General features: G+C 45.3%; 1 protein-coding gene across 1 annotated transcript in view; it reads left to right on the top strand.

The window, feature by feature from the left end:
• FRAS1 (Fraser extracellular matrix complex subunit 1) overlaps positions 1 to 24,154 on the top strand; it is a 1,618,415-nt gene that overhangs the window by 1,414,302 nt on the left and 179,959 nt on the right. The window contains exon 62 of the mRNA XM_069626341.1: positions 9,377 to 9,609. Within this exon, the coding sequence (XP_069482442.1) occupies positions 9,377 to 9,609 (233 nt within the window). The remainder of the gene's footprint in view (positions 1 to 9,376; positions 9,610 to 24,154) is intronic.

Consider the following 24,154-nt stretch of genomic DNA (forward strand, 5'->3'; position numbering starts at 1 on the left):
TTCCCATTAGGCTCTATCCCATTCTCTAAGTCCCGATCCCGCGTGGGGTACCATTGTACTGTTGCTGTCACATGTCTGCTCCTCCTGTCTGCTCCCTATTGTGTGATCCCGCCTTGTGCATCCTGCGTTATGCAGTGCTGGGCTGTGCATCTCTCCTTCTCCTCCTACATTCTTCCACGCACCCGCTATGGGGCTCTCCGTTTCTTCCATGTTGTCTAACTGCTACTCTGTCTCCTATCCTATCCCTCTCACTAAGTCCAAAAGGAAGACATTCAAGAGGGGTATCCTGGTCTCCAAACCAGGCCTCCCTATCGCTGATACCTACATGAGTGCTTCCTCCAGACAGACTCTAACCAACATCCTCTTTGTGGTTCCCTCTCAGACCTATGGACCCCTCATATGGTCTGGGCTCTCTCTCCTGTCTCCTCCTCTCCCATTAATGGTGGCACGCAGTGGGAGGCCCTCTTGGCCTCCTTCCACTCCTCCAAGACCTTCATTAATTTCTATCTTAATGGCATCGTCTTGGTCCAGAGCCCTCAGCCTAATTGCCTCCTTTCTGCCTTCTCCTGCTACTCCTACTAGCAGTTCTCTGGCTCCTCCGCCACATCCTTTTTCCGCCGCCTTTCTAGCACCTTCTTCCTCCTCCCTCGCTACTATTCCACGCACCTAGAAAGACTTGTGTACAGGTGTGTTATAAATGCCACATCATATGCTATCATATCAAGCCACCTCCTGCTACCACCTCTACACACTCTCAGGCCCCTCTACAACTTCCGCTGGGTGTACCTCAAACCTGTAGCCAACCTGCCAGGGAGAGGAACACCAAATCGAGTGGATCGCTTTTAAGATGGACCCGAGAACCAGGAAGATCCTCTGGACTTCCCTGAAGCAGGACTGGCCAAGCCTGAGCCACCCCAACAGAGTGCTGGACCCTAGATGAGAGGAAAGTCTGAAGTGGTATCAGAGAACCGCAGTGTTGCTATTTGCTGTCAGACGGGCAGAGCTGAAACACTGAAGTGCCACTGAATTGAAGTTTTCCCATTGCTGGGCAGGGAGGAGGAGAGAGAGAGAGGAGTCCAGACAGGGGCCAAAAGAGGTAGAGGAAGAGGAGAAAGAGGACAGGATGCATTGAAACAACATTAGCAACAATGGATAACCATTCTTAGACATAGTCATGCAATACATACGTTGGGGAACAAAAACTCAAGACAAAAGTCGAGAACAAATTAAAGAAACAATTACAGAGAACATTTTAAAATGAAAGAACAAATTGAGCATGGAGAAAGGCATGAATCAATTTCACGCTCAATGTATCCGTTCAGTCAGAAATAAGGCTTTATTATTTTACAAAATTTACAACAGAAAACCATAATTAGGATTGTTCTAATCTGAGGTTTGGGTCCGCCAACGCAAAAAGGGGGAAATTGGAAGAGAAACTAGAGGGATTTTCCTTAGACTGGTGGACTTCCAGTGGTCCAAGGTCCACAATGGAAGGTTCCCCTCTTCAAATGTGTGTTTCGGCGGTTATGAAGTCTTTCTTTCAAAGTAGAAGGAAGTAGTCCGCCTTCATCAGGGCAGTAGGTGACAAGACCCTTCTTCGTGTCCACAAAGTCAACGATGTCCCTTTGTGTTTTTTCGACAATGGCATCTTCCCACCTCTTCAGCTGCAGTGCCAGGGAGAGGAACACCAAATCGAGTGGAACGTTTTTAAGTCGGACCCGAGCACCAGGAAGATCCTCTGGACTTCCCTGAAGCATGACTGAACAAGCCTGAGACACCCCAAAATAGTGCTGGACCCCAGATGAGAGGAAAGTCTGAAGTGGTATCAGAGAACCGCAGTGTTGCTATTTGCTGTCAGACAGGCAGAGCTGAAACACTGAAGTTCTGCTGAATTGAAGTTTGCCCATTGCTGGGCAGGGAGGAGGAGAGAGAGAGGCCACCAGACAGGGGCCAAAAGAGGTAGAGGAAGAGGAGAAAGAGGACAGGCTGTCCTGAGTTTAAGTGGTGAAGTGAGAAGCCAGAGCCCCGGAAGTCTTTCACATTTGTCAACCTGCTCCACGTTGCTACTCTCGTTCTGTTGTCAAACACTCCTCTGACATCTGCCACATCCTCAAAGAACTTGGCCTGGATGTCCTCGCTCTCACCGAGGCTTGGTTCACAGGCCAGCTCTGTCACAAGTTTTGACACCCTCCTCCCTAATGGAGCAAGATCCTCTACAAACCCAGAACCAACCGACACAGAGGTGATGTAGCTGATCTTTCAGGAGTGGATCCCTGGTTCCTTCATTCCTATGCAGGCCTACTCCTCCTTTGAATGCCTGGTCTCTCTCTGACTGCGGCCACAATCTACAGGCCACCTGGCCAGGTCGCATGTCGCATTCTTCCTCTAAGTGGGCTGACCTCTCCTCTTTTCTCCTTGCCTCTTCCTCTCAACTTCTCCGTGGAGGCCTCAACATCCACCTGGATGCTTCTAATCCCTCCTCTGGGCTCTTCCGCAACCTCTGCAACTCTCTCTCTCTCTCTCTCTCTCTCTCTCTCTCTCTCTTTCTCTCTCTCTCTCTACCTCTCTCTCTCTCTTTCCATTCTACCCTCACCTCTGACACACTCTGCCGAACACACCTTGGATGTTCTCATCTCCTCTGACATCCCCTTCTCTAACCCTCTCACCACTCCTCTCTCTTGGACTGACCACTTTCTGCTCTTCTCTCACCTGAAACTCTCCGTCCCTCAGGCTAAGCCTACCCCAGCACTGCCACCTACCTTCTCAGTCATTCCTCCCATGAAGCGTGTGTCAGTGGATGCCTTTGCTGCCACTTTCTCTGCTCCTCCTGTGCCTGCGGCTGGCTCACACTCTGACACAGCTCACTTTAACCTGCATCTTTCTATCTCCAACACTCTGGACATCCTTGCCCCTGTAATGAGAATCCATCTGAAGCCTACCTCCAAGTGCATCTCCACAGCCTCTTAACAACACGGCCAAACTCTTTAAAATCTGCAAGGTGCTGGCCAATCCTGCTGCAATCACCACCTGACGTGTTCCCTCCCAGGCCCTCTGTACGACTCTGGCTTCTCACTTCACCACTTAAACTCAGGGCATCCTGTCCTCTTTCTCCTCTTCCTCTACCTCTTTTGGCCAATGTCTGGTCGCCTCTCTCTCTCTCTCCTCCTCCCTTCTCCTTTTTCTCTCCTACATACCTGATGATGTTTCTAGACAAGTCCGATCTATGAAAGTGTCATCCAAACAGGTGCTCCCTTGCTCCTCCAGATCCATCAAGGACCACAATGACACCCTCACTCCAGCCTTGCCCGATTTCCTGAAATTATTCTTTTGCCACTGGAACTTTCCTATCTCTCCTCAAGCACTCCTTTGTGCACTCCCTCCTTAAAATGCCTTCTGCCGATCCTACCTGTCCGGCAAACTACCGCCCGTGCTAATTCCCTTCTACCTTAGAGACCCTGAGTTCTTTTGCCAGACTTTAGGACTTTTCATTTCTAACCTGGAGAGAGTGAGACCCTTTTCCCACTCTCTCATGTATTTCTTCTGGGATTTGGACTCTGTGTTTCTTTTGACTTTGGAGCCTGACAAACTCCATAGGCATCATCTTTGCATTGTGACACACAGCATCTTCAGTGCAGTGGCACAGGCAAGTCTCTTAGATTTCCCAAAGGTTTAAATACCTTTTCTTGGTGAAACTACTGTTTCCAAGAGCAGTGAAGTGAAATTGACTTTACTTACATTTTGTATCTTTCTAGACCCAGCACACACTATCTTACCATAGGGTGCTGGAGGCGTTACTTAGTATCCCCTTTGTCTAGTTTATCATGTAACATTTGAATGTAACCCTTTCTACAATTAATGACTGGTGGCAGTGGTTTACTTTTTACTACCATTGTGTGTTTTTACTGCGGTCTGCGTTCGCAGCTATAGTAAGGCACCCCTAGGTGCCCATTTTGTCAAAATGGCCCCAGTCTTCTTTTTTCGCCATTTCTTGTCAGAAAGGTCCTTGTTGAGATTTACTCTGTGCGCCAAACTAGGTTTGGTCCCTTTGTTCGTTTTGTCTTTGGCGGGATTCGCAAGTGAAGCCCGCCTCTGGCTCCAGTATGTCTGGCAGGGGCAGGAAATGAGGAAGGTGTCCGAAACTCCCTGTGCTTAACCCCCTTAGTGACTGGCTGGCTGGCTGGCTGTCCGGCAAGGACAGCCACCCTGCTGTGTGATTGACTGCTAGCCTGGAATGAATGGGAGAAACCTGCATAAAAGGCGAGGCTTTTGGCTTGGAGGGCAGAGTCGACCACTTGATGAAGGAATCCGAAGAAGAACTTGGAAGAGACGCCTGCTGCAACTCCTGGACTGTGGGTTTGCCCAGTGAAGCCCTGCTGCTGTGCTGAAGCTCTGAATTCGTTTCCACTAGAGAAGCCCTGCAAGGACGACTTCTCCCCTTGAGTTGGTGGGACCAATCAACTCCAAATTGAACTCGTTTGGACATCCTCTCGGAGCTGGCTGTAATTCCACTGCTGCTGGAACCAAAGTGATCACAAAAAAACAAAAGGTGCTGGTGTGTCATGGATTGACACTGGGCCTCATTACAACTCAGGCGTTAAGGGTTAACGCCGTCGTTAACCCTTAACGCCTGATTCCGATTTTAACGGCTGCTTTTAGCAGCCGTTAAAATCCATGGCGCTAACCTGCCAAGATGCTAATTACGCTACCGTAATTTACGGTGGCGTAATTAGCGCCTTCCCCACTCCCATTATGCCCTATGGGGCAAAAATGGTAATGGGGAAGGGAAAATGGGAAATGGAGATTTACCGCCCCACTCACCTTGGAATGGGGCGGTAAATCCGCCATCCACCATGGTGTAAACGTAGTTTACACCATGGTGGTAAAGTTGGCGCAATTAGCGCCTGGGTCGTAATGACCCCCACTATCAGGTTTAAATTCTTACAATGCAATTACCTGGTCCAATCCTCTTTAGCCATAAAGGTCATTCTAGCTCTATTCAATCATACAGAACAAAGGACACCTTGACACCACCCGGTCTTTTAAAAAACAGTGATATTATTGAAAACAACAATCAAATCAACAGAACAAGAAAAATTAATAAATATCATTTGACACGTTATATTTACAAAAAAATAATAAACTTTTTTTATGCTGGAAAGAGATTGTGTACAGTGAAATCCAACACATAAAGGTGCATTGAAACAACATTAGCAACAACGGATAACCATTCTTAGACATAGGGCCTCATTACACGGATGGCGTTAAGGGTTTACCGGTACCGGTATTTTACCGGTACCAGTAAATTCTTACCGCCTTACTACGAGGTCCCTTTGCGGGTTGGGGAATTTAACGCCTGCTTTTTGCAGGCGGTAAAAACCAACCCTCAAAGGGACCAGGGAGCTAATTACGGTACCGCAATTTGCGGTACCGTAATTAGCGCCTTCACCATTCCCATAGAGCCCTATAGGGCAAAAATGGGAATGGGGAAGGGCAATGGTGGAAGGGGGAATTACTGCCCCGCCAACCTTGGAATAGGGCAGTAATTCCCCTTTCCACCAAGGCGGTGCCGGTATTTTACCGGCATGAACCATGGCGCTTATAGCCATCCGCCATCCGTGTAATGAGGCCCATAGACATGCAATACATACATTGGGGAACAAAAACTCAAGACAAAAGTCGAGAACAAATTAAAGAAACAATTACAGAGAAAAAAGAACAAATTGAGCATGGAGAAAGGCATGAATCAATTTCACGCTCAATGTATCCGTTCAGTCAGAAATAAGGCTTATTATTTTACAAAATTTACAACGGAAAACTATAATTAGGATTGTTCTAATCTGAGGTTTGGGTCTGCCAATGCAAAAAGGGGGAAATTGGAAGAGAAACTAGAGGGATTTTCCTTAGACTGGTGGACTTCCAGTGGTCCAAAGTCCAAAATGGAAGGTTCCCCTCTTCACAATGTGTGTTTCGGCGGTTATGAAGTCTTTCTTTCAAAGTAGAAGGAAGTAGTTCGCCTTCATCAGGGCAGTAGGTGACAAGACCCTTCTTCGTGTCCACAAAGTCAACGATGTCCCTTTGTGTTTTTTCGATAATGGCATCTTCCCACGTCTTCAGCCGCAGTGCCAGGGAGAGGAACACCAAATCGAGTGGAACACTTTTAAGTCGGACCCGAGCACCAGGAAGATCCTCCGGACTTCCCTGAAGCAGGACTGACCAAGCCTGAGACACCCCAACAGAGTGCTGGACCGCAGATGAGAGGAAAGTCTGAAGTGGTATCAGAGAACCGCAGTGTTGCTATTTGCTGTCAGACGGGCAGAGCTGAAACACTGAAGTGCCGCTGAATTGAAGTTTGCCCATTGCTGCCGCTGACCTTTCCATTGCAGTGCAGGAGTCCCCAGATGTCCTCCCTCTTGTCCCCATGACTGAGGCCCAGGAACAAAAGGATCTGCAGAGCTGTACAGGAACAGAAGCCAGCTAACCATTTCCTCTAACCAAAGGCACAGTAAAGTCTAAGAGAACTTACCTCTGGTTGTGTAGCCTTACTTACTCTCAGTTGAGACCCGTCTTGGTTGCCATTGCAGAGTTGCTTACAGCTTTGCCCCTCACAAGCCTCCCAGCTTGTGGCCCTTCAAGTGAATCTTATTTCTACAAACCTTTTCTAAAAACATTATGCAAGACTTTTACTTATCTGCAAAGAAGATCTTCAGCTCCCCTAGACTTGTTTAACTAACATTGGCTGTCCTGGCTCCCTGAGAGACTCTTCTTACCTCTGTCTCTGTGCCTTTACCTTTCCCCCAGGGATGGGTTACATTTACTTGACATTGGAAGGTTTTAAAAGTACTTACCTGTTTATGAATTATTTGTTAACCTTTGTTTTATTCCCATATATAGCCTTTGCACCAAACTCAGTATTGCCCTAAATGTACCAGTGATCAATGTCCACAGTCTCCTAGCTATTTAAGTCACCTGAGGGTGTAGGAAGTGCCTGTGTGCCATCCCCAATGGGTATCCTCTGATTTAGAGAAACTAAGAGTGTGCTTTGAAGTGTATTATAATTGTTACATGTTTTGCTTCCTTCTGAAGAAGGCTTATATAACGGACTGTTAATTAAATTAATTATTGTTTCATCAAGAAACCTTGAGTGTAAGTGTGTATTTGAATAACTGTCACTGTGAAACTCTGTGTTACAACCCTACTGCTCACATTTTCCCCTCTTGAGATAAGCATGGCTTCTCAGCCACACTACCAACCTGTGTAGTACAGACCTATACCAAAGGTTGGGTTCCTATTGCCAGGAGGTCAAAGTTGCTGTAGTGCACACAGAGGGTACTGCACACAATCATGCCTAACACTCCCGGAAAAGCTGCCCATCTCCCACCCTACTATCCTCATTCAATCTGTTGCTTGACTCCACGACCATCAGTCTGGCTCAGGGGTGTTGCTAGGTCTGGAAAAGATCAGGGGCTAAGCTAATGTCTGGACTGGGAGGATTCGGGGCTAGCTATAGCCTTTTGGTTGTAGTTCCTGAGATTCTATCCGGGGCTACAACCAAAAGACCCGGGGCTATTGCCCCCTTAGCCCCCCCTAGCAACGCCTCTGGTCTGGCTTCAGAGCAGCCAGAGGCACGGAAACTGCTCTTCTGAACATCCATGAAGATCTGATCGTTAATCTTGACTCCAGCCTTCCTTCTGACCTCATCCTCCTTGATCTCTCCTCTGCTTTTGGCACAGTCATTTATGCTATCCTGATCAATAGTATCTGTGAGAACCTAGGCATCACAGGTCAGGACCTAGTGTTGTGGACGGACCCTCCCAAGTCCAATTTAGGTATTTTCTCTCCACCGTCTGTCTCCACATGTGATATAGGGTCCCCCAGGGCACTAACCTCCCACCCTGGCTCTTCAATGTCAACTTGGCCCCTTTGGCCCACCTGTTCTCTACCATGTCCTCTAACTTTCAGTGTTAATGCGGGTGACACTCTGCTCTCTTTCAGGCTCCCCTCAGCCTCCTCTTCTCTGTCGCTCATTCCTGACTATCTGCAATTCAGGATTGGTGCGCCTCCAATGATCTCTGCCTTAACGCCAGTAAGACTCAGATCCTTCTGATTGGGACTGCTTCTGCTTTTCCTCTCTCACTCTGGCCACCCTCCTTGGGCCCTCTTTGTTCGCCTTCCTGTGACACAAATAAACTTGGGGTCATCTTCAACTCCACTCTCTCCTTCTCTCCTCACATCACGGACCTTGCCAAGAAGGCCCACTACCAGCTGGACCTCCTCAGAGGTATTCTTCCTTTTCTCACTTGCCCCAAGAAGCACACTGTCTACCGAGCCTTGGTTCTCTCTAGGCTGGACTACTGCAACAGCCTCTTTCTCAACCTACCTTCCTCTACTCTCCACCCTCTTGTCCTTGGCCTCAAGCCCAGGGACTGTATCTCTCCAGCACTGAAATCTCTCCACTGGCTCCTGGTGGATGCAAGGATCAAGTTCAAGACCCTCTGCATCATCCACAAGGCTTTCTGGTGCTGGGGCCCGCACTACATACAACTCTCTCTTCCAAAAATACCTTTCTTCTCGAGCCCTCCGCTGAGCTACATCAAACTCTCGAATGGTCAGATGCTTCTCCAGGCACAGAGGGGGGTAGATCTATCTCCTCTGCAGGTGCCTCCCTCTGGAATGGCCTCCCTGCCCCTCACAAACTCGAGCTGGTAGCAGCTCAAGAACTTCCTTTTCTCCTCTGCTTTCTCTCTCTCCCTTGCTGAACTACCTGTCTGCTGCACCGACTGGTTGATTGGCTACCCTCTGAGTCTCACTAGGTTCCAGGCTCCTTCATGAACAGTCTCCCCTGCACTGCCTCTGGCCCTGCCACGCACTTAAAGGCTGTAACTGCATCCCTACAGTCCCCTGCCTCCTTGCACTGATTGCACTTACCCTTTCCCTGGCACTTCCCCTTTCTCCCCTCCCTCTCACTTGCAAGATCTAAATGACACAAGGCCTAGTAAGATTGTCCTGTCCTCCCTCTGTCTTCCCTTCCTTGTCTTGTCGCACCTGGAAACACTTGTGTACAGTCATGTCGTAAATGACATATCATATCATCGAAACAAAAATGGCCAGTATAAGAATATGGTTGTGCAGTTTGCTAGGAGTTAGGTATAGAAGAACAAAGCAACAGAGGGGACAGAGAGAAAGGATGAGGTGAAAGCTTGATGCAAACCATATGTGTAACTTATCATACTGAAAAAGGACCGCTCTTAATAACCATGATGTTAAATGACAAATTCATGGCTTCTGATGAAAAGTATAACCAGTTTTCATTTTTTACAGTATCCCATTTTAAGATTCATCAAATCATTTAAGCGTGTATTTTCTTAAATTCTTTAAGGTTTTGGACAGCATTTATTTCAGTCGGCGGTTCCATGTGCGTTGTGTGGCAAAAGCAGTTGACAAGGTAGGACACGTTGGAACCCCATTACGAAGCAACATCGCCACCATTGGAACTGATGGTGCCATATGTCACACACCTGTCGTTGCGGGTACTTCCAGGGGTTTCCAGGCGCAGTCATTCATTGCCACGCTGAAATATCTGGATGTTAAGCACAAGGAGCACCCCAACAGGTAAGTGTGTCCTAGGGTTCTGTTTTTAAAGGTCATCCTTGATTTGGGCTTTAAAATGTGCTTGAATTTACCTGACTCTGTTTTCAAAAGGAGTTCTTCAGTCATGTTTGCAACCATTTAATCTAAGTGAACATATTCCTGATTTTATCATGTTTAAGCAGCATCTGGTAAGTAATGCATTTAATATGAGTGTTTATTCCTAACCTTCAGTTGAACCCTGGTTTCTTCACCTGTGCTTCATTTATCTAAAAAAACATGACTGAAAACTGCCCCACACCCATTCTGATGCCTTGTACACAAGACCTCACCATTGTCTCCCGTACAACCATGCCACCTTCACTGCCAAGCTATTTTACGTTCTACTCCAGTGAGAACATTTGATACTCTCCTGGTATCCACATGTTTAAATATGGTAGATATTAATTTGCATTTTCTCTAGTTCATACAATTGTCTAATTGTAAATATGAAGTGTGTTGTTCACTATTGGAAAAAATTCTAAAAGGTTTTCTTGGTGGACTTATGAGCATTTTCAAAATAGAGCATTGATGCTATGTTTGAGCTGGGAGATTCCCTCAAGCCCTCCTAACCTTTGTCCTCATTCAAGGCACCCAGGAAATGTCACCCTCTTTCCGAAAGGAACCACCTGACAGCCGCCACTCTTAACAGGAAAGCCCAGCCCTGAAAGAGCAGAGGAGTAGCGCACTCACCTAGCCAGAACAGTTAGGAAGGTAAGTGGAGGCTGGGTTGTCTAGGCTGACGAGATGGGAGGATAAATGAGAATCTGGCAAGGAGGATAGAGGAGGAATAGTCACAAGGATGGTGGGGAAGAGACTAAAGGAGGGAATGGTGCCAGCCCTGAGCAGAGGGAATGTGCTAGGGAACAGCAGTAGCATCCCCTGGAGCCTCTTTTCCCTGACGGAGCCAGGACTGCTATGCTATCAGCTGGTCAATAAGAAAGTCCAACAGGCTGTCAAGAGGCTTATATAGGATGCACATTAGACTGAACACAGAGGGATAGTGCATACACTTTTATTTTTATATTAGTCAATCAAAGGGGGGTGCAAGATAAGCCACAACCAATTCTCTTAACCTGGCCATGATAATGTCTCACCTCCCACTGACTGTTGCAATGCTGAACCCTTCCTTCTGACCTCATTTCACACATGTTAAAGGTCTCAGTCAATTGTACTGTCCCTTGGACCAATTGTTGATCTTTCTAAGGTGGGGAGGGTTCAGGTGTCATCATCATTACCCATTGGCACTTAGCCCTTCCTAACACTACAGCCCTTCTCCCTTATGTCTCGAGGGAAGGGGGAGCTGGTGCGGGGGGGGGGGGGGGATCATTACCTCCCTAATTAAGCCTCCTCTGCTTTTCCTGTCGGGGCTCTCGTTCCTCCCCCGTCCCAGCCTCCCTTCGGCACACCCTCTCTCCTTGTGCTTTCCTGTTCGTTTTGGCTAGCGGCAGGTACTCCTCTTTCCCATCAATCATTGTCCCTTTCACTATGTCCACCTCCTCCTCCTGTCCTGCTACTTCCTTCTCTGCTGTTACTGCCACCTCTGCCACTGGTGCTACTTCCTTCTTCAATACCACCTCTTCCTCTGGTGGTACCACCTCCTCGTATGTTATGAACTTTTCCTCTAACACTACCACCTCCTCCTATTCCTTCTCCCATTCTCACCGCCAGCACATCCTCATTGCTGCTCTATTATACTTCCAACACTGACCCACTGCTTGCCACAATCTTCTCCAACTATCCGCCCTGAGCAATTGGCCTGGATGTTTACACACATTGTGCCCTCCTACCCATGTGTGGGACTTTCAGTGAGAGGCTGCTCCTGTGGCTTGTTATTGGGTGAAGACTGGGATTGGGTATTCTCTCAGAGCGCACCTGGGGCTGCTTTGGGTTTAAAGGGCTGAACCAAGCCTATAAGTTGTCTATCCAGTATCTTGGTTATTAATCTTCCTTCCGACCCTCTGTGGTGCTGCCTGTGATGCGGTGAGTTCTTCTGTATTTCCAATGTGCGTATTAGAGGCTGGACACACACTGAGTAAGTTTTCAAACTAGTTCTTTCCTATTTTGAAGGTTGTAGGTGCAAGGAAACAGAACACCTGGCAATCCCTTACTTGGGAATCCTTTGCCTGGGAACCCCTTGCCTGAAAATCCCTTGACATGGAACATTGTTTCTGTAACTTTTTTAAGCCAATGTTCTCACTGTGTTTAAAGTCACAGATGTGCAATGCTGTATCCAAAGAGGTGACTGTAGAAATTATTTCTTTGATTTATTATCTGACTTTTTTACTATATATAAAACACACGCTACTGTTGAGAAGGATTTCCAAAATCAACAATGGCAGTAGATTGTGGGAGACCAAGCTATTATGGTGCACAGGAAATACACTTAAGTCTAGCCAAACCCAATCAGGTGGGTAGATGAGTGGCTAGGCTTAGACTCAGAAGGGGTGTGAGAGGAGTGGTCTAGGGATACATTGAGACAAACACTGAGCCCTCAAAGAATATCAGTGAGACAGGTCACTACAAAATATTCAATCATTTATTAGGCCTTTAAAATACACACCAAGTAATGAAACCTTTAGATACATATTATCACAAAACTTCTATGAAACATATACATACATCCACAATTGGGGGTTCACACTTTACCTCAAAGAGAGGTAAGCAATAGAGAGCATGAACATATGTGTGATATTCAATAACTGTGTTTAGTAAAGTGTGTGTGTATAGTAAAGTTAAAGTAGAGAGAGAAAAACAGTTGATTCAAAACCAGCATAACACGGGTAAGCAATCAATTTAGCAAATCAGAGGTACAATACTTATGAGAAAACCTAGAATTAGTTCTCTAACTCTTAGTAGGTCCAACCCTATGATAGGATGAAGTCTAGTGCTCTGAAGTTGTTAGGTAAGATGTTACCTTTAGAGCTAAATCTACCTCACTTGTGAGAACCCCAGAACTTTTTGCTGAACTGGTGGATTATTTGTCCCTATACCTAAGTGAGTGGGAACATTTTTCCACACTCACATATCCTTTTACTCTTTTGATGGGTTTAATTTTTAAGACTCTCCATAGTGTCCTTTTAACTTTATCCTTTATTTTTTATTTTTTTACATTTATAAAGCGCACAGAGCGGCCCTGGGGCATCGTGGCGCTGTTTACAGCAAGGCTTACAGTTACATAAAAGACAACGCGGCTTACTTGGTTACATGAAACAGCAAGACCTACTGTCTGTGGTTCGTGGCTACAGTGAACCTGGTACCAGACAGTTGGTGGTTAGTCATGAATTGTTAACAAGAAAAAAGGAAGCTACAGTGGTTCCATGTTTACAGGAACAGCTATAACTCAAAATCTTCCTCGAGTCGATGTCTGAGTGGGCAATAGGGTTGATATGGGCTAGTTGAAGAGCTTGGTTTTGAGTGCCTTACGGAAGGATAGGTGGGAGGTCTCATTCCTTAAGGTGGTGCGGAGGGCATTCTAATGTTTAGGGTCTAGGACTGGGAAGCTGGAGTCTCCAGCTTTAGCTCTTTTAAAGGTGGGGACGTTTAGCTGATTGCAGTAGCGTGATCGCTTGGGTCTGGAGGAAGTGGCTCAGACTAATTTTTCTGAGAGATAAGAGGGGGCTGTGAGTGTGAGGCACTTGTGTGTTATGGCTAGGGTCTTGAATAGGATGCATTCTTTGACCGGGAGCCAGTGAACATCATGACTGGCATGGGAGATATGCTCCCTTTTGAGCGCATTATTTTGAATGATTTATAGTCTGTTGAGGTTTTTTGCCGAGGTGCCGGCCAAAAGGACGTTAAGTTTCGCCCCTATGGTGGCTCTGGCAATTGATAGGCAATTCTGCCTGGATAGATAAGGTTTAACTACATTGATCAGTTTGGTCGCAAATGCAGCCGATGAGGCAATGGCGCTAACTTGGCACGTCATGGAGAGAATGGAGTCCAGGTATACCCCCACAGTTTTCACCGATGTTGAGACAGTGATTTGGGTATTGTCTATGTTAAACGTGCTGTATTGTTTGTCAAATTTGTTAAGCGTTTCCTTGAGGTTTTCTGTTTTGTCCCCGCTGTTACAGGGTTGCCCTTTGGGCTCCCCTTTTGCTTTCTCTGACTAACCTTGTGAGAACTACTGTTCTGATGTTTGTTAATCTGCTTAGAATCACATGCTGTGCATATGTTCCGACATCCAGTGGTAACCGCAGAGTTTTGCATCTTGTTTTTCGGGGACCGAAAGGGGACGTCTGCATAGGCGTGTCTGTAACACTATCCCTATCGTGACGTGTAGTGTACCCAAAATCCCTCACTCGCCGAGGTCCCTCAGATTGTTGTTTTCCGCCCAGATAACTGGTCACCCATGCAGAACTCTTCATAAGAGACATTTTTTATACTTGTTTACTGACTTTGTCGGTTTATTCGCCTAAAAGTCACTTTGACGGTGCTTCAAATACTACGACGAAGACCGCGGGGAACTTTCGACAGCGGTGGACCTCGACGCCTAAGATCCGGCGGCAGAGTCGTCCACATGGCTGGGCCCTCTGGCCGGCCTACACAGTAGGGACAGTGGGGTCGGGATGGTCATATCTTTCGCTATGTCTTTCCTCTTTACCACGCTTTACCCTCTAGGACTGGTCATCATTTTCATTACCTTTCGCTATGGAAAGGACACCGTTTAGGTTTTGCCCCTCTTGCTGGGTCAGATACCTGTGGAAGGACGAGCAAAATAAGTGCAATAATTGTCTGCCCCTTGACCACGACGAAGCGCGGTGAGCCGCTTGTAGACTCCATAGGGCCTAAACAGTGAAAGAGTGCCACGTTAAGCGGTGGGCCGCCTAAGGCATGTCGCGGGCTGGATCTTCTTCCCCCACCGCCGCCCCTGCTGAAAGTGACGAGGGCACTAATGATGACCAAGCATCCGTACCGGATGCTATTAACCTAACGACGGACCCTTCTAGGTCCGCCACGCCCGTTCCTGACCCCTCCAGGCCTGACACAAGTCACGCTACGGGGACAACACCCAGTGACAGGGGCATACATAAAACACACGCTAAACACACAACCCCTTCCCCAATTTCGATGGTTTCGTCGAAACGGGTGAAAGCGCCAACAGGACCGCTGAAAATTTCGATGGAATTCTCTGATCCTGCGGATCAACAGCCTTCTCCACATCCGCAGCAGCGTCTTGCGACTGGGCCTTCGAAAATGAATGGCTATACCTCAAAATCACATTTGGCCGGCCAAGTGCGCTCGTCTGACACTCCGACGCCCCTAAGGCCCCGGTAGGACAGAAATCTACCGTTAGGCCTTCTAGTCAATCGATAGGTGGAAAACCTACTGCTAGGCCTCCTTTAGGCTCCTTCAACAGCTAGGCCTATTGCACATCCCGTTTCGCCGGACATCACCGAAAGTATTGCGAGGATCACTTCGGCAGTGGGGCAAGGTGCCTAAGGAATCATTGAAACGTAAGGAGCGTGCCGCGGACACATCTGAAGACACGCCAAAGCACCCCAATGCTTGCGAAGATTATGAGGATAGTTGGGAGCCTTTGTCTAGCACAATTACATATATATTTCGGTGCCACAGACAAGAAAATTAGGTTTTCCACCTTTTGCACCTTCTGGTTCATCTAAATGGACCAGGGAAAAATTCGAAGGGTGCATGGACCGCCTTGAAAGGATTGTGTCACTTTCAGAACACCCTACACCCAAGAGACCTCGAGTGGTTCCTCTTTGTATGTCAATATTGAAATTCCCTGAAATTTAGAATCTTCTCAGGACCATTTCATTTCTGTCCACCCTGAGGAGGAAATTTAAATGGACACTTCAAGATATTTATGATGAGGAAGAAGAGAATACCTTGCTTCAAGACTATACTGCAGATGACCTGGCGGATGACACAGGCAACTGGGAGGACTCTTATCAAGTTGTTACGGAGCATTGGGCACTCTCTACTCATAACCAGGATACAGATGTCCTATGTCTGGACTCCCCTTCTTCCACCCCGGCCCGCCAGGCTTCTCCAATAGACTATCAGAAGGCCTTTAATGCAATCTTAAGGAAGGCAGCAGATCACTTTCAGATCGCCACCCAGGAAGTCATACCTGAACAAGATTTCATGGAGGATATTCTTAAAGAAAAAAAACCTCCGGTCAAGTCATACCTCTTCTAAATTCCATTAAGAGGAGACTGGCTCCTTCTCTTGTCACACAAGCCCAGACCAGGGCAGTCAATCCAAGGGTGGAGAAATTATTTCAGCCATCGCCTACAGACCCTCAATATATTAAAAGCCACGCCACCCCCGAGTCCCAAGTGTTTACCCCCACCTGGAAACGAGTAGGAGTACCCCTTGCTACGGGCGAGGCACCTCCCGATAAGGATTCTAAAAGATTATATGCCTTGGGTAAACACCTTTACCATGCGCATAGCAAACACCACTTTGCTGGCCAGGTATGCTGATGTGCAATGGCACCTTACACAAGGTCTCCAGGAGGTACCTGAACCTGCAAAATCCAAATTACTTGCCATCGTGGCTGAGGGCAGGCAAGTCAATCAAAATGTTTTTAAAAAACACTTTTGATACTGCGGAGACGGCAGGAAGATCTCTGGCGCAGGCCACTCTGCTTAAACGGCACGCTTGGCTCTGAAACTCGGGCTTCAAGCTGGAAACCCAAGCTGCTCTTATTAAAAAGCCTAGCGAAGAGTCAAATCTCTTTGGTAAAGAAGTTGATGATGCTCTGGAGACTGCCAAAAAGAGCATGAGACTCTTAAGTCCCTGCAAAAGATCACACAAAAACCCTCCCCCCAGAGGGGAAGTGGTTCCTGCTGGTCCTTTCGAGGCCAATCCCGTTCCTCACAAAACATCTACAACACGGGAAACAACTGGAACTCAAGCCAAGCATCCAGCACCCCTGCAACTATCCACCTAGGGTTCAGCGATGCAGGAAGGGCTTAGGCAGAGGCACCAACTCCAGGGGTACAGCTAATTGTTGGGGTTGTGTTCAGGAAGTTGGGTCATTGGAACACATGCTATGGGGCTGTGTGCGGGTCAGAGATTTTTGCAATAAAGTCTGTGATGTGTGTAATAGGATTTCGGGTGGAGGGTCTGTCCTGGATTTTAGGACGATGATCCTAGGTGAAGATTCGGGGTTGGCTGATGTCAGCTCCGCCCTTATAAAATGTTTTTTTAGAGCTTCCATTGTGGCTAAGCGGTTAATTCTTCGAGGATGGAAAGGTCGGATCTCTCCTTCATTTGAGGAATGGGTCCAGGAAATGCACTGCCTGTCAAGAACAGAAAGATTGATTTACAAATTGAAATGAAAGTTGTCTTTATATGAGAAGATCTGGAATGTGTTTAATGATTTCTTTTAGTTTTTTTTTTTTTTTCCTTCTGTACTTTTCTGACTGTTGCTATGATATTGTTTCTGTACATACTTGTAAATAAATAAATAAATAAAAGAAATGACCTACAGATCCAGGTCCCTGTTATGTTTATATTTATATCCAAGTAATGATCAGGACGCGAGATGCAGACGTCTTATCCTTTTATTTTCCTCCATCAACTGCCCTGGCTTTTCCCCCTCATTCCACTTCCAGAATTGCCCTTTACATTCTACATTCTATATTCTATACTATGTAAACCATAATAACAACATGTGCTTTCTATACTACACAACACCCCCCACTTACTTACCACCTAAATGACATCAACAACCAACCCAAAAATATTCATTTAACATTTTTTTTTACATTTGTTCAGTTAAACGAGTTGGCTTGCGAACTAATCTCTGAGGGCGCTGACCCAATATTCCCTCAGGCAAATCATGACTTACAACATCATCTCCCAACACCCCAGTCACGATGCCATCACCAATTTCATGACCACGATAATTCATCACTGGCAAAGAAACATCACTGGCATTTCCAACGTCAACATTATTGGACATTTCAGAGCCAGCTTTATCTTCATCGGGGGATCCATCCAATAAAGTTAAATCAATGTCACAATCATATGAGGCACAGTCATGTCCATTGTCCAATGAACCACCCAGACCCTCATTCTCACCAGCCCCAATTTCACCAGAATCATGACAAAATCTTTAAAAAAAGGATACATTCCTGGTTATTTTACGATGACCCCCTTCAGCAGTAACCATGGGTCCTTTGACACATACAATCTTCATCGGAAATGGCCAATATTTAGTATCCAACTTCTTGCGCTGATTCTGTCGAACCAACACCGTGTCTCCCAATTGAACATCACTATCCTCTGCCTTCCTTTTGCGATCTGTCCACGCCCTAATTTTAAACTTTTTCACTTTATCTCGCTCTCTGATCTTCTGGTCTTCAGCAGCTGTATAATCATCCACGCAACGCAGCCTGGTGCGAGGTTTGTATTTGATTATTAATTCGGAAGGCGAGTATCCGGTCATCTCATGAGGGGTATTACAATAACTCCTTAACATCTGAGACACCGCCTGAGGCATTGATATATTAACCACAACAGCTTTTTGTCGAGTCCTTTTCAAAGTACTCATAAATATTTCGACCATACCATTCACTTGAGGCCACAACGGTGTTATCTTCTGATGTTTGAAACCCAGATGTAATGCAAACTTGTTGAACTCATTACCCTGAAACGGCGGCCCATTATCCGTCTTAACAATTTTCGGCACTCCCCATTCACTAAACAACTCATCAAGCTTCACCACTACATGATGAAATGCAGTGGACATTACATGCTTTACAAGAGGAAACCTTGAGTATTCATCAATAACTACCAACAAGTATCCTCCTTCTTCCAAAGGTTCAAAGAAATCAACAGCCACACGGTTCCATGGGCCATCTGGGAGTGGCACTGTTTGAAGAGGTGATGCACAGCTCTTTGATTCTGCCACTTGACACGCAAAACAATTTTGCAAGATGTCTTCAACAATTACATTCTTACAGGGAAACCACACTTGATTTCTCTGAATCTTTTTAGTGTTCACAACCCTTTGGTGACCTTCGTGCACTAGCATCACCAAAACCTTTCTCAGACTTCCCAGAGCCACCAACCTATTACCCCTGAGAAGTACTCCTTCGTCTGTGGCTGCCAATTCACTGCTCATTCTTGCCAACTTCTGAAGATCTTTCGTATCACCCTCTTCCACCTCCTTTTCTAAGTTGAGAGAGTGCCATCTTCCTTCTTTAGTGAGTCTAACCACCACTTGAATCATCGGGTCATTCCTGCTCTTCTCCTTGAACATTTCCTCAGTAATTGCTGGTGGCAATGCATTGAGAGACAGGTATGACATGTACTCATCTGCTTTCCTTTGCATCTCAGTTTCTGCCACACCAGCAGGATGCCTTGACAGATAATCTGCTGGATTTGCCTCTTTCCCAGGTTTATGAACAATTTTGTAATCATATTCCTGTAATCGTATACCCCACCTCTCAATCCTGGGAGGCATTTTGATTCTAGGATTTCCAAATGACGAAAGAAGCGCTTGATGATTAGTAACCAAAGTAAAGGGCTTCCCAATGACAAAGTGGTTAAATTTCTCACATGCCCATACAGCCGCCAAACTTTCTCTTTCAGCCTGAGAATACGCTTGCTCAATATCACTTAATGCTCTGCTAGCATATGTAACTATACGTCGCTTGTCTTCATGCTCCTTTGGATCTCTCTGCGCTAGAATACCTCCGAGACCCACTGGGCTTGCATCCACTACAATTTCAGTTTCTAACTGAGGATCAAAATACGCCAATCTCCGATCACTGACCAATTCTTCCTTAATCTTTTTGAAACTCTTCTCACAGTCTTCATTCCACACAAATGCCACATCCTTTTTTAGAAGTTGTCATAATGAGTCAGTGATTGTTGCGTAATTTGGCAATTATCTGGCGCAATAACCAGCCATACCTAGGAAAGACCTTAACTCTGATATGTCCTTCGGAGCTTCGAGATTCAATACACCCTTCACCTTTTCTGGGTCCGCTCTCATTCCATTCTCTGAAAATGTGTCCAAAGAATTTCAGACCTCTTTTGTTTGTCACATTTCTGTCTATTCAATGACAGCCCATTCTCTTGTAATAGCCTGCATACCTGTTTAAGAGCCCCATCATGTTGGTCTTGATTAGTACCATAAATCAAAATATCATCACTGTAATTAAATGTATTCTTGACAGGAGCTGTAACTTTCTTTATTGCTTCCTGGAAAATGTCTGCAGCAGGTGAGATGCCAAAACTGAGCCGTTTGTATCTGAATAATCCCTCATGCGTTCTAAAAGTGGTTATAGGTCGAGACTGTGGGTCAATCACCAACTGATGATAACCCTGATTTAGATCCAATTTGGTGAATCTGGCTTGATTTAAACGTATTATCATGTCCTCAATATTGGGTCCAGGGTGTCGTTCTCTCAGAATGGCTATATTAGGAATCCTCATGTCTACGCACAGACAAAGACGTCCATCTGCTTTGGGCACCACTACCAACAGCGATACCCAGGGTGTTGGCCCATTCTCAACCTTCTCAATTATGTCATTATCTTTTAGCTGCTTTAGTTCTTGTGACACCCTTGCCTGCAGATGAAATCTTATATGTGTTGAGGGACAGGTTGAACTGATTTGTCAATGTGCAGATGAATTTCATTATTCTTCAGTTTTTCAACTCCTTGAAATAGACCTGGAAAGTTCTCTTTCAGCCCTTCCAAATCCAGTGTCTTACTTGATATAACTCTGAGGCTATGACTTTCTGAAGGAACACCCGGTATCATTTCCGACTCTCTGTATTTCACATCAATAAGTTTTAATTCCGTGGCAGTTTTACAACTGATTAAGCATCTACCCATAACAGGACTCCTTATGACATGAATGTTGGTGGGTATGCACAGTTCTTCATGAATCAAATCACATTGGAATTGTTGACTAGCGGTTTTTTGCTCCCCATTGAAATATTTCTGCTCTTGATGACTGTAACCGGTATTTATCAGCAACTTTCTCAAATGCTTCTTCACTCATAACATTCACTGTCGCTCCAATATCTACTAAAATTTGTATCTCATGTCCACCCAAATTCATGGTCACCTTTATAGCTGTGTTGCCAGCCGAGGTATCATATATCAGTCGTACATATTCTTTGCTGTACCTGTCATACTCCTGATATTGCTCCCCTGTTAGTTCTTTTTCTTCACAGGAAATGGGTGGGTTCTCTTATGGATCCTCATATTGAGTTTCTCCTTGACTTTGAATTTGTGAAGACATCATATCTTGTTCCAACCCTTGGTCACTTGGGACTATTGGCTCAATATGCAGATTGTCCATGGCCCTGACAAATCCTGGTTGAGCCTTTTGTTGGCTCACTCTTGTATATGGTCTTGCCATTTCTCTGTCTGTATACATTCGTCCTCCTGAATTTCTTTTATTGTCATATCGTCTACCTGACACTACTTGTGTGTTGTAGCGGCTCACCAATAGTGGGACTCTTTCTCGGCACATCGTTTGGAAATTATTTTCTTGTCCACAACGTAAACAAACTTGACCCATGGCAGGACATATGCCTTTGTGAGGAAATTCAAATCCACATCTGTAACATTGCCTATCCCCTGCAATTCTTCGTATTGATCTAGATCATGTCATGTTGGGGTGTCTCCTTTGCCACTGTGTACTTTGGTTCATAGCCTCGACGGTAGCAGTATCCATTCTCTTCGGGTTTTCTATATTGGCTGCCTGTGTGTCAATTCTTTCGTATATTCATGCAAGTTCCAATACTTCTCGCAAAGGCAAGGTTTTTTTAAATAAATGCTTCCTGAATTGTAATGACAAACATCCCTCGATAACTCAGTCTTATTTCCGCATCATCATTAAAGTTCATGAATTCACAGAATGTGGCCTTTTTTTGCAGTCTCAATACAAATTGAGCTATGGCTTCGTGCGGGCTCTGCGTACACTGATTGAACACATATCTTTCATAATCTCTGTTAAGAGGGATTATTAGTTGAGCATTGACCATTGCTAGCAGTAATGGATATGTTGTTCACTCTTGAGCTGGTATTGTTTTAATGATGCTTTTTATCTCTTTTCCTACTAAATTCGTAAAGATGTCCAATTTGTTTGGTGCATTTTTATCGCCTACTGCTCTCAAAAATTCCTCAAACTCATCAATCCAATCTTGCCATCTTTGCCTTTGATTCTCTTCTGGCTCTAAGCTAAAGGGGTTTGGTCACTGTAAATAATTCAGATTTGTAGATAAAAGCGTTGCAGAGGTGCTTTGCTGTTGTGCGTTCACGTCTCCACTTGCATTTGCATTGTCTGTTGACATGTTTATTTGCTTGTACTATAATCTTTTATTTATGCAATATAGATTCCACTTTGGATGTTTGTCCTTGCAAATTTGCCCTAACTTTACTTTTGTGGGCAGATGAGAAAAAGAGCGAAAAGAGAAAAAAAATAAAATAATGCTCTCTCTTTTTCCTTATTTAGGTGAGATTATGTTATTAACATTTAATATCCATTTAATTTTGTTTGCAGGTGAGTGGAACCTTGTGATGTTTATTCATTCATTTCACTTCCCTCTTCAATCATGACAATTTCATTCATTTCATTTCCATTGTTCTGTTCTATTTGTTTCATTTAACTTCTTTGTTATGGTGCGCTTTGATTTGCACTGTTCCATGCACTCATATAACGTTGCGTTTCATCGGCAACAAGATCAATGCTTCATTTCAAAGTTGCTTTCATCCGGACATTGTGCTGGCAACTGTAATTAAATTACGAATCATTTGTTTCTTCAGTTTCCAAAATGGAGGCACGTATTCTCACGCACAGAGGTTCAATCCTCTAATCATTTGTATCATTACTTCCTGATATGATGGCACATAAAGTCTACGTATTTGGTTCCTTTTTTCTTTTTCTATGCGGACGTCACAATTACTTCTCGCGCCGACACTCGCTCACCAAGTACATTGCTTTGTTTTTTTTTTAAATGCATCGCCGCATTGTCCAATTTTTACAAATTGCCTCCACTTCTTTTGTTTTCTATTTTTGTCTGCGTTGCCCCTTTGTTATTATATTAATGCCTCACCAGCTTATTGTTGGTTTTCCTTTTTCTCTGTTCTGCGGTTGCCGTTTCCTGTTTTCTTTTGGACTGCTCTAGATCGCATGGGCTTTGCTGCTCCTCATCGCCAAATTGTTATGTTTATATTTATATCCAAGTAATGATCAGGACACAAGAAAACCTCTTGAAGGGGAAGACCTTCATCACCCCTGCAGTGGAAGCCACTCTCACGACAGACGCATCTCTCACAGGATGGGGGGCTCACCTAATTCAGCAGACAGCGCATGGAGTGTGGTCCCCACAAGTAGCATCCAACCATATAAATCTGTTAGAGCTATTAGCAGTGTTCATGGCACTAGAAGCCTTTCAGACTCAACTACAGTGGAAGACAGTTCTGGTCCTGACAGACAGCACCACAGCCATGTACTACCTAAACAAACAAGGGGGCACACACTCTCCAGGGCTATCCAAGCTGTCCCTAAACATTTGGATGTGGGCTCTCAAACTCCAGATGTTTCTGTTGTCCCAACATGTTCCAGGGGAACTCAATCTTCTGGCAGATGTGCTGAGCCGATGCTTCCCACTGCCCTTAGAATACGAATGGCGTCTACACGAAGACATCGTCTTCAACGTCTTTGCAGAATGGGGCTTCCCAGAGATGGATCTGTTCGCTACTCAGGAGAATGCCCAATGCCAAGACTACACCTCCAGGTATCCCCAGAACCGCTCCAAGGGTAACAGACTCTGGATAGCATGGTTAGGGAAATTTGTCTACGCTTTTCCCCCGACTCCCCTTCTCAATAAGATAGTGCACAAGAAGCACCAGGAACCAGTTACCATAGTACTGGTGGCCTCCATGTGGGCCCGCCAACCCTGGTTCGCTCATCTGATGGAAATGTCCCTCACCCCCCCAGTAAAACTAGTCAAATGTAATGGAAGGGTATCTGGTGTTAAAGCTCTTCCTAGTTAATCAAAAGTATTGAATGAATGATTTCCACAGTTTACAACATGAACAGACCAAATCTAAATAAGAACCAAATAAAAAAATGTTCAGTTTAATCTGTGTTGAGTCAGCCGACACGTGCTTCGACACTTTTTGGGTCGTCCTCAAGGCTAATAAAGAGCATAATGTTACATATAAAACAAAACATAACCACAAATGACATATTAATCCAACTAAACATAGTTTGTTAACATGATCAAAATACCAAAATAACAACAAAGTCATTTGAAAGGGTAACAAATAGTAGCAATGAAAATGATATGTACATACCAAATTATTTTCATTATGCACAGGGGTAATCAAGGGGAACAGGTAGGGCGTCAGAAAAAATAAAGCAAAAGTGAGTATGCACAAGTATTATATAAGAAATGCTCCATGTTAATATATTTACTTAGTTAAACAGGGTCAGGGTTGGCAAGAAGGCCAACTAGGTGCAACCCAAGGAGTGAGCCAAGAAGTTCAGGAGAAAAAGACCATGGAACCCTTCCACTTTGCTT

Source organism: Ambystoma mexicanum, chromosome 6p, assembly GCF_040938575.1.
Source record: "Ambystoma mexicanum isolate Mex_15411 chromosome 6p, UKY_AmexF1_1, whole genome shotgun sequence".
Taxonomy (NCBI): Eukaryota; Metazoa; Chordata; class Amphibia; order Caudata; family Ambystomatidae; genus Ambystoma; species Ambystoma mexicanum.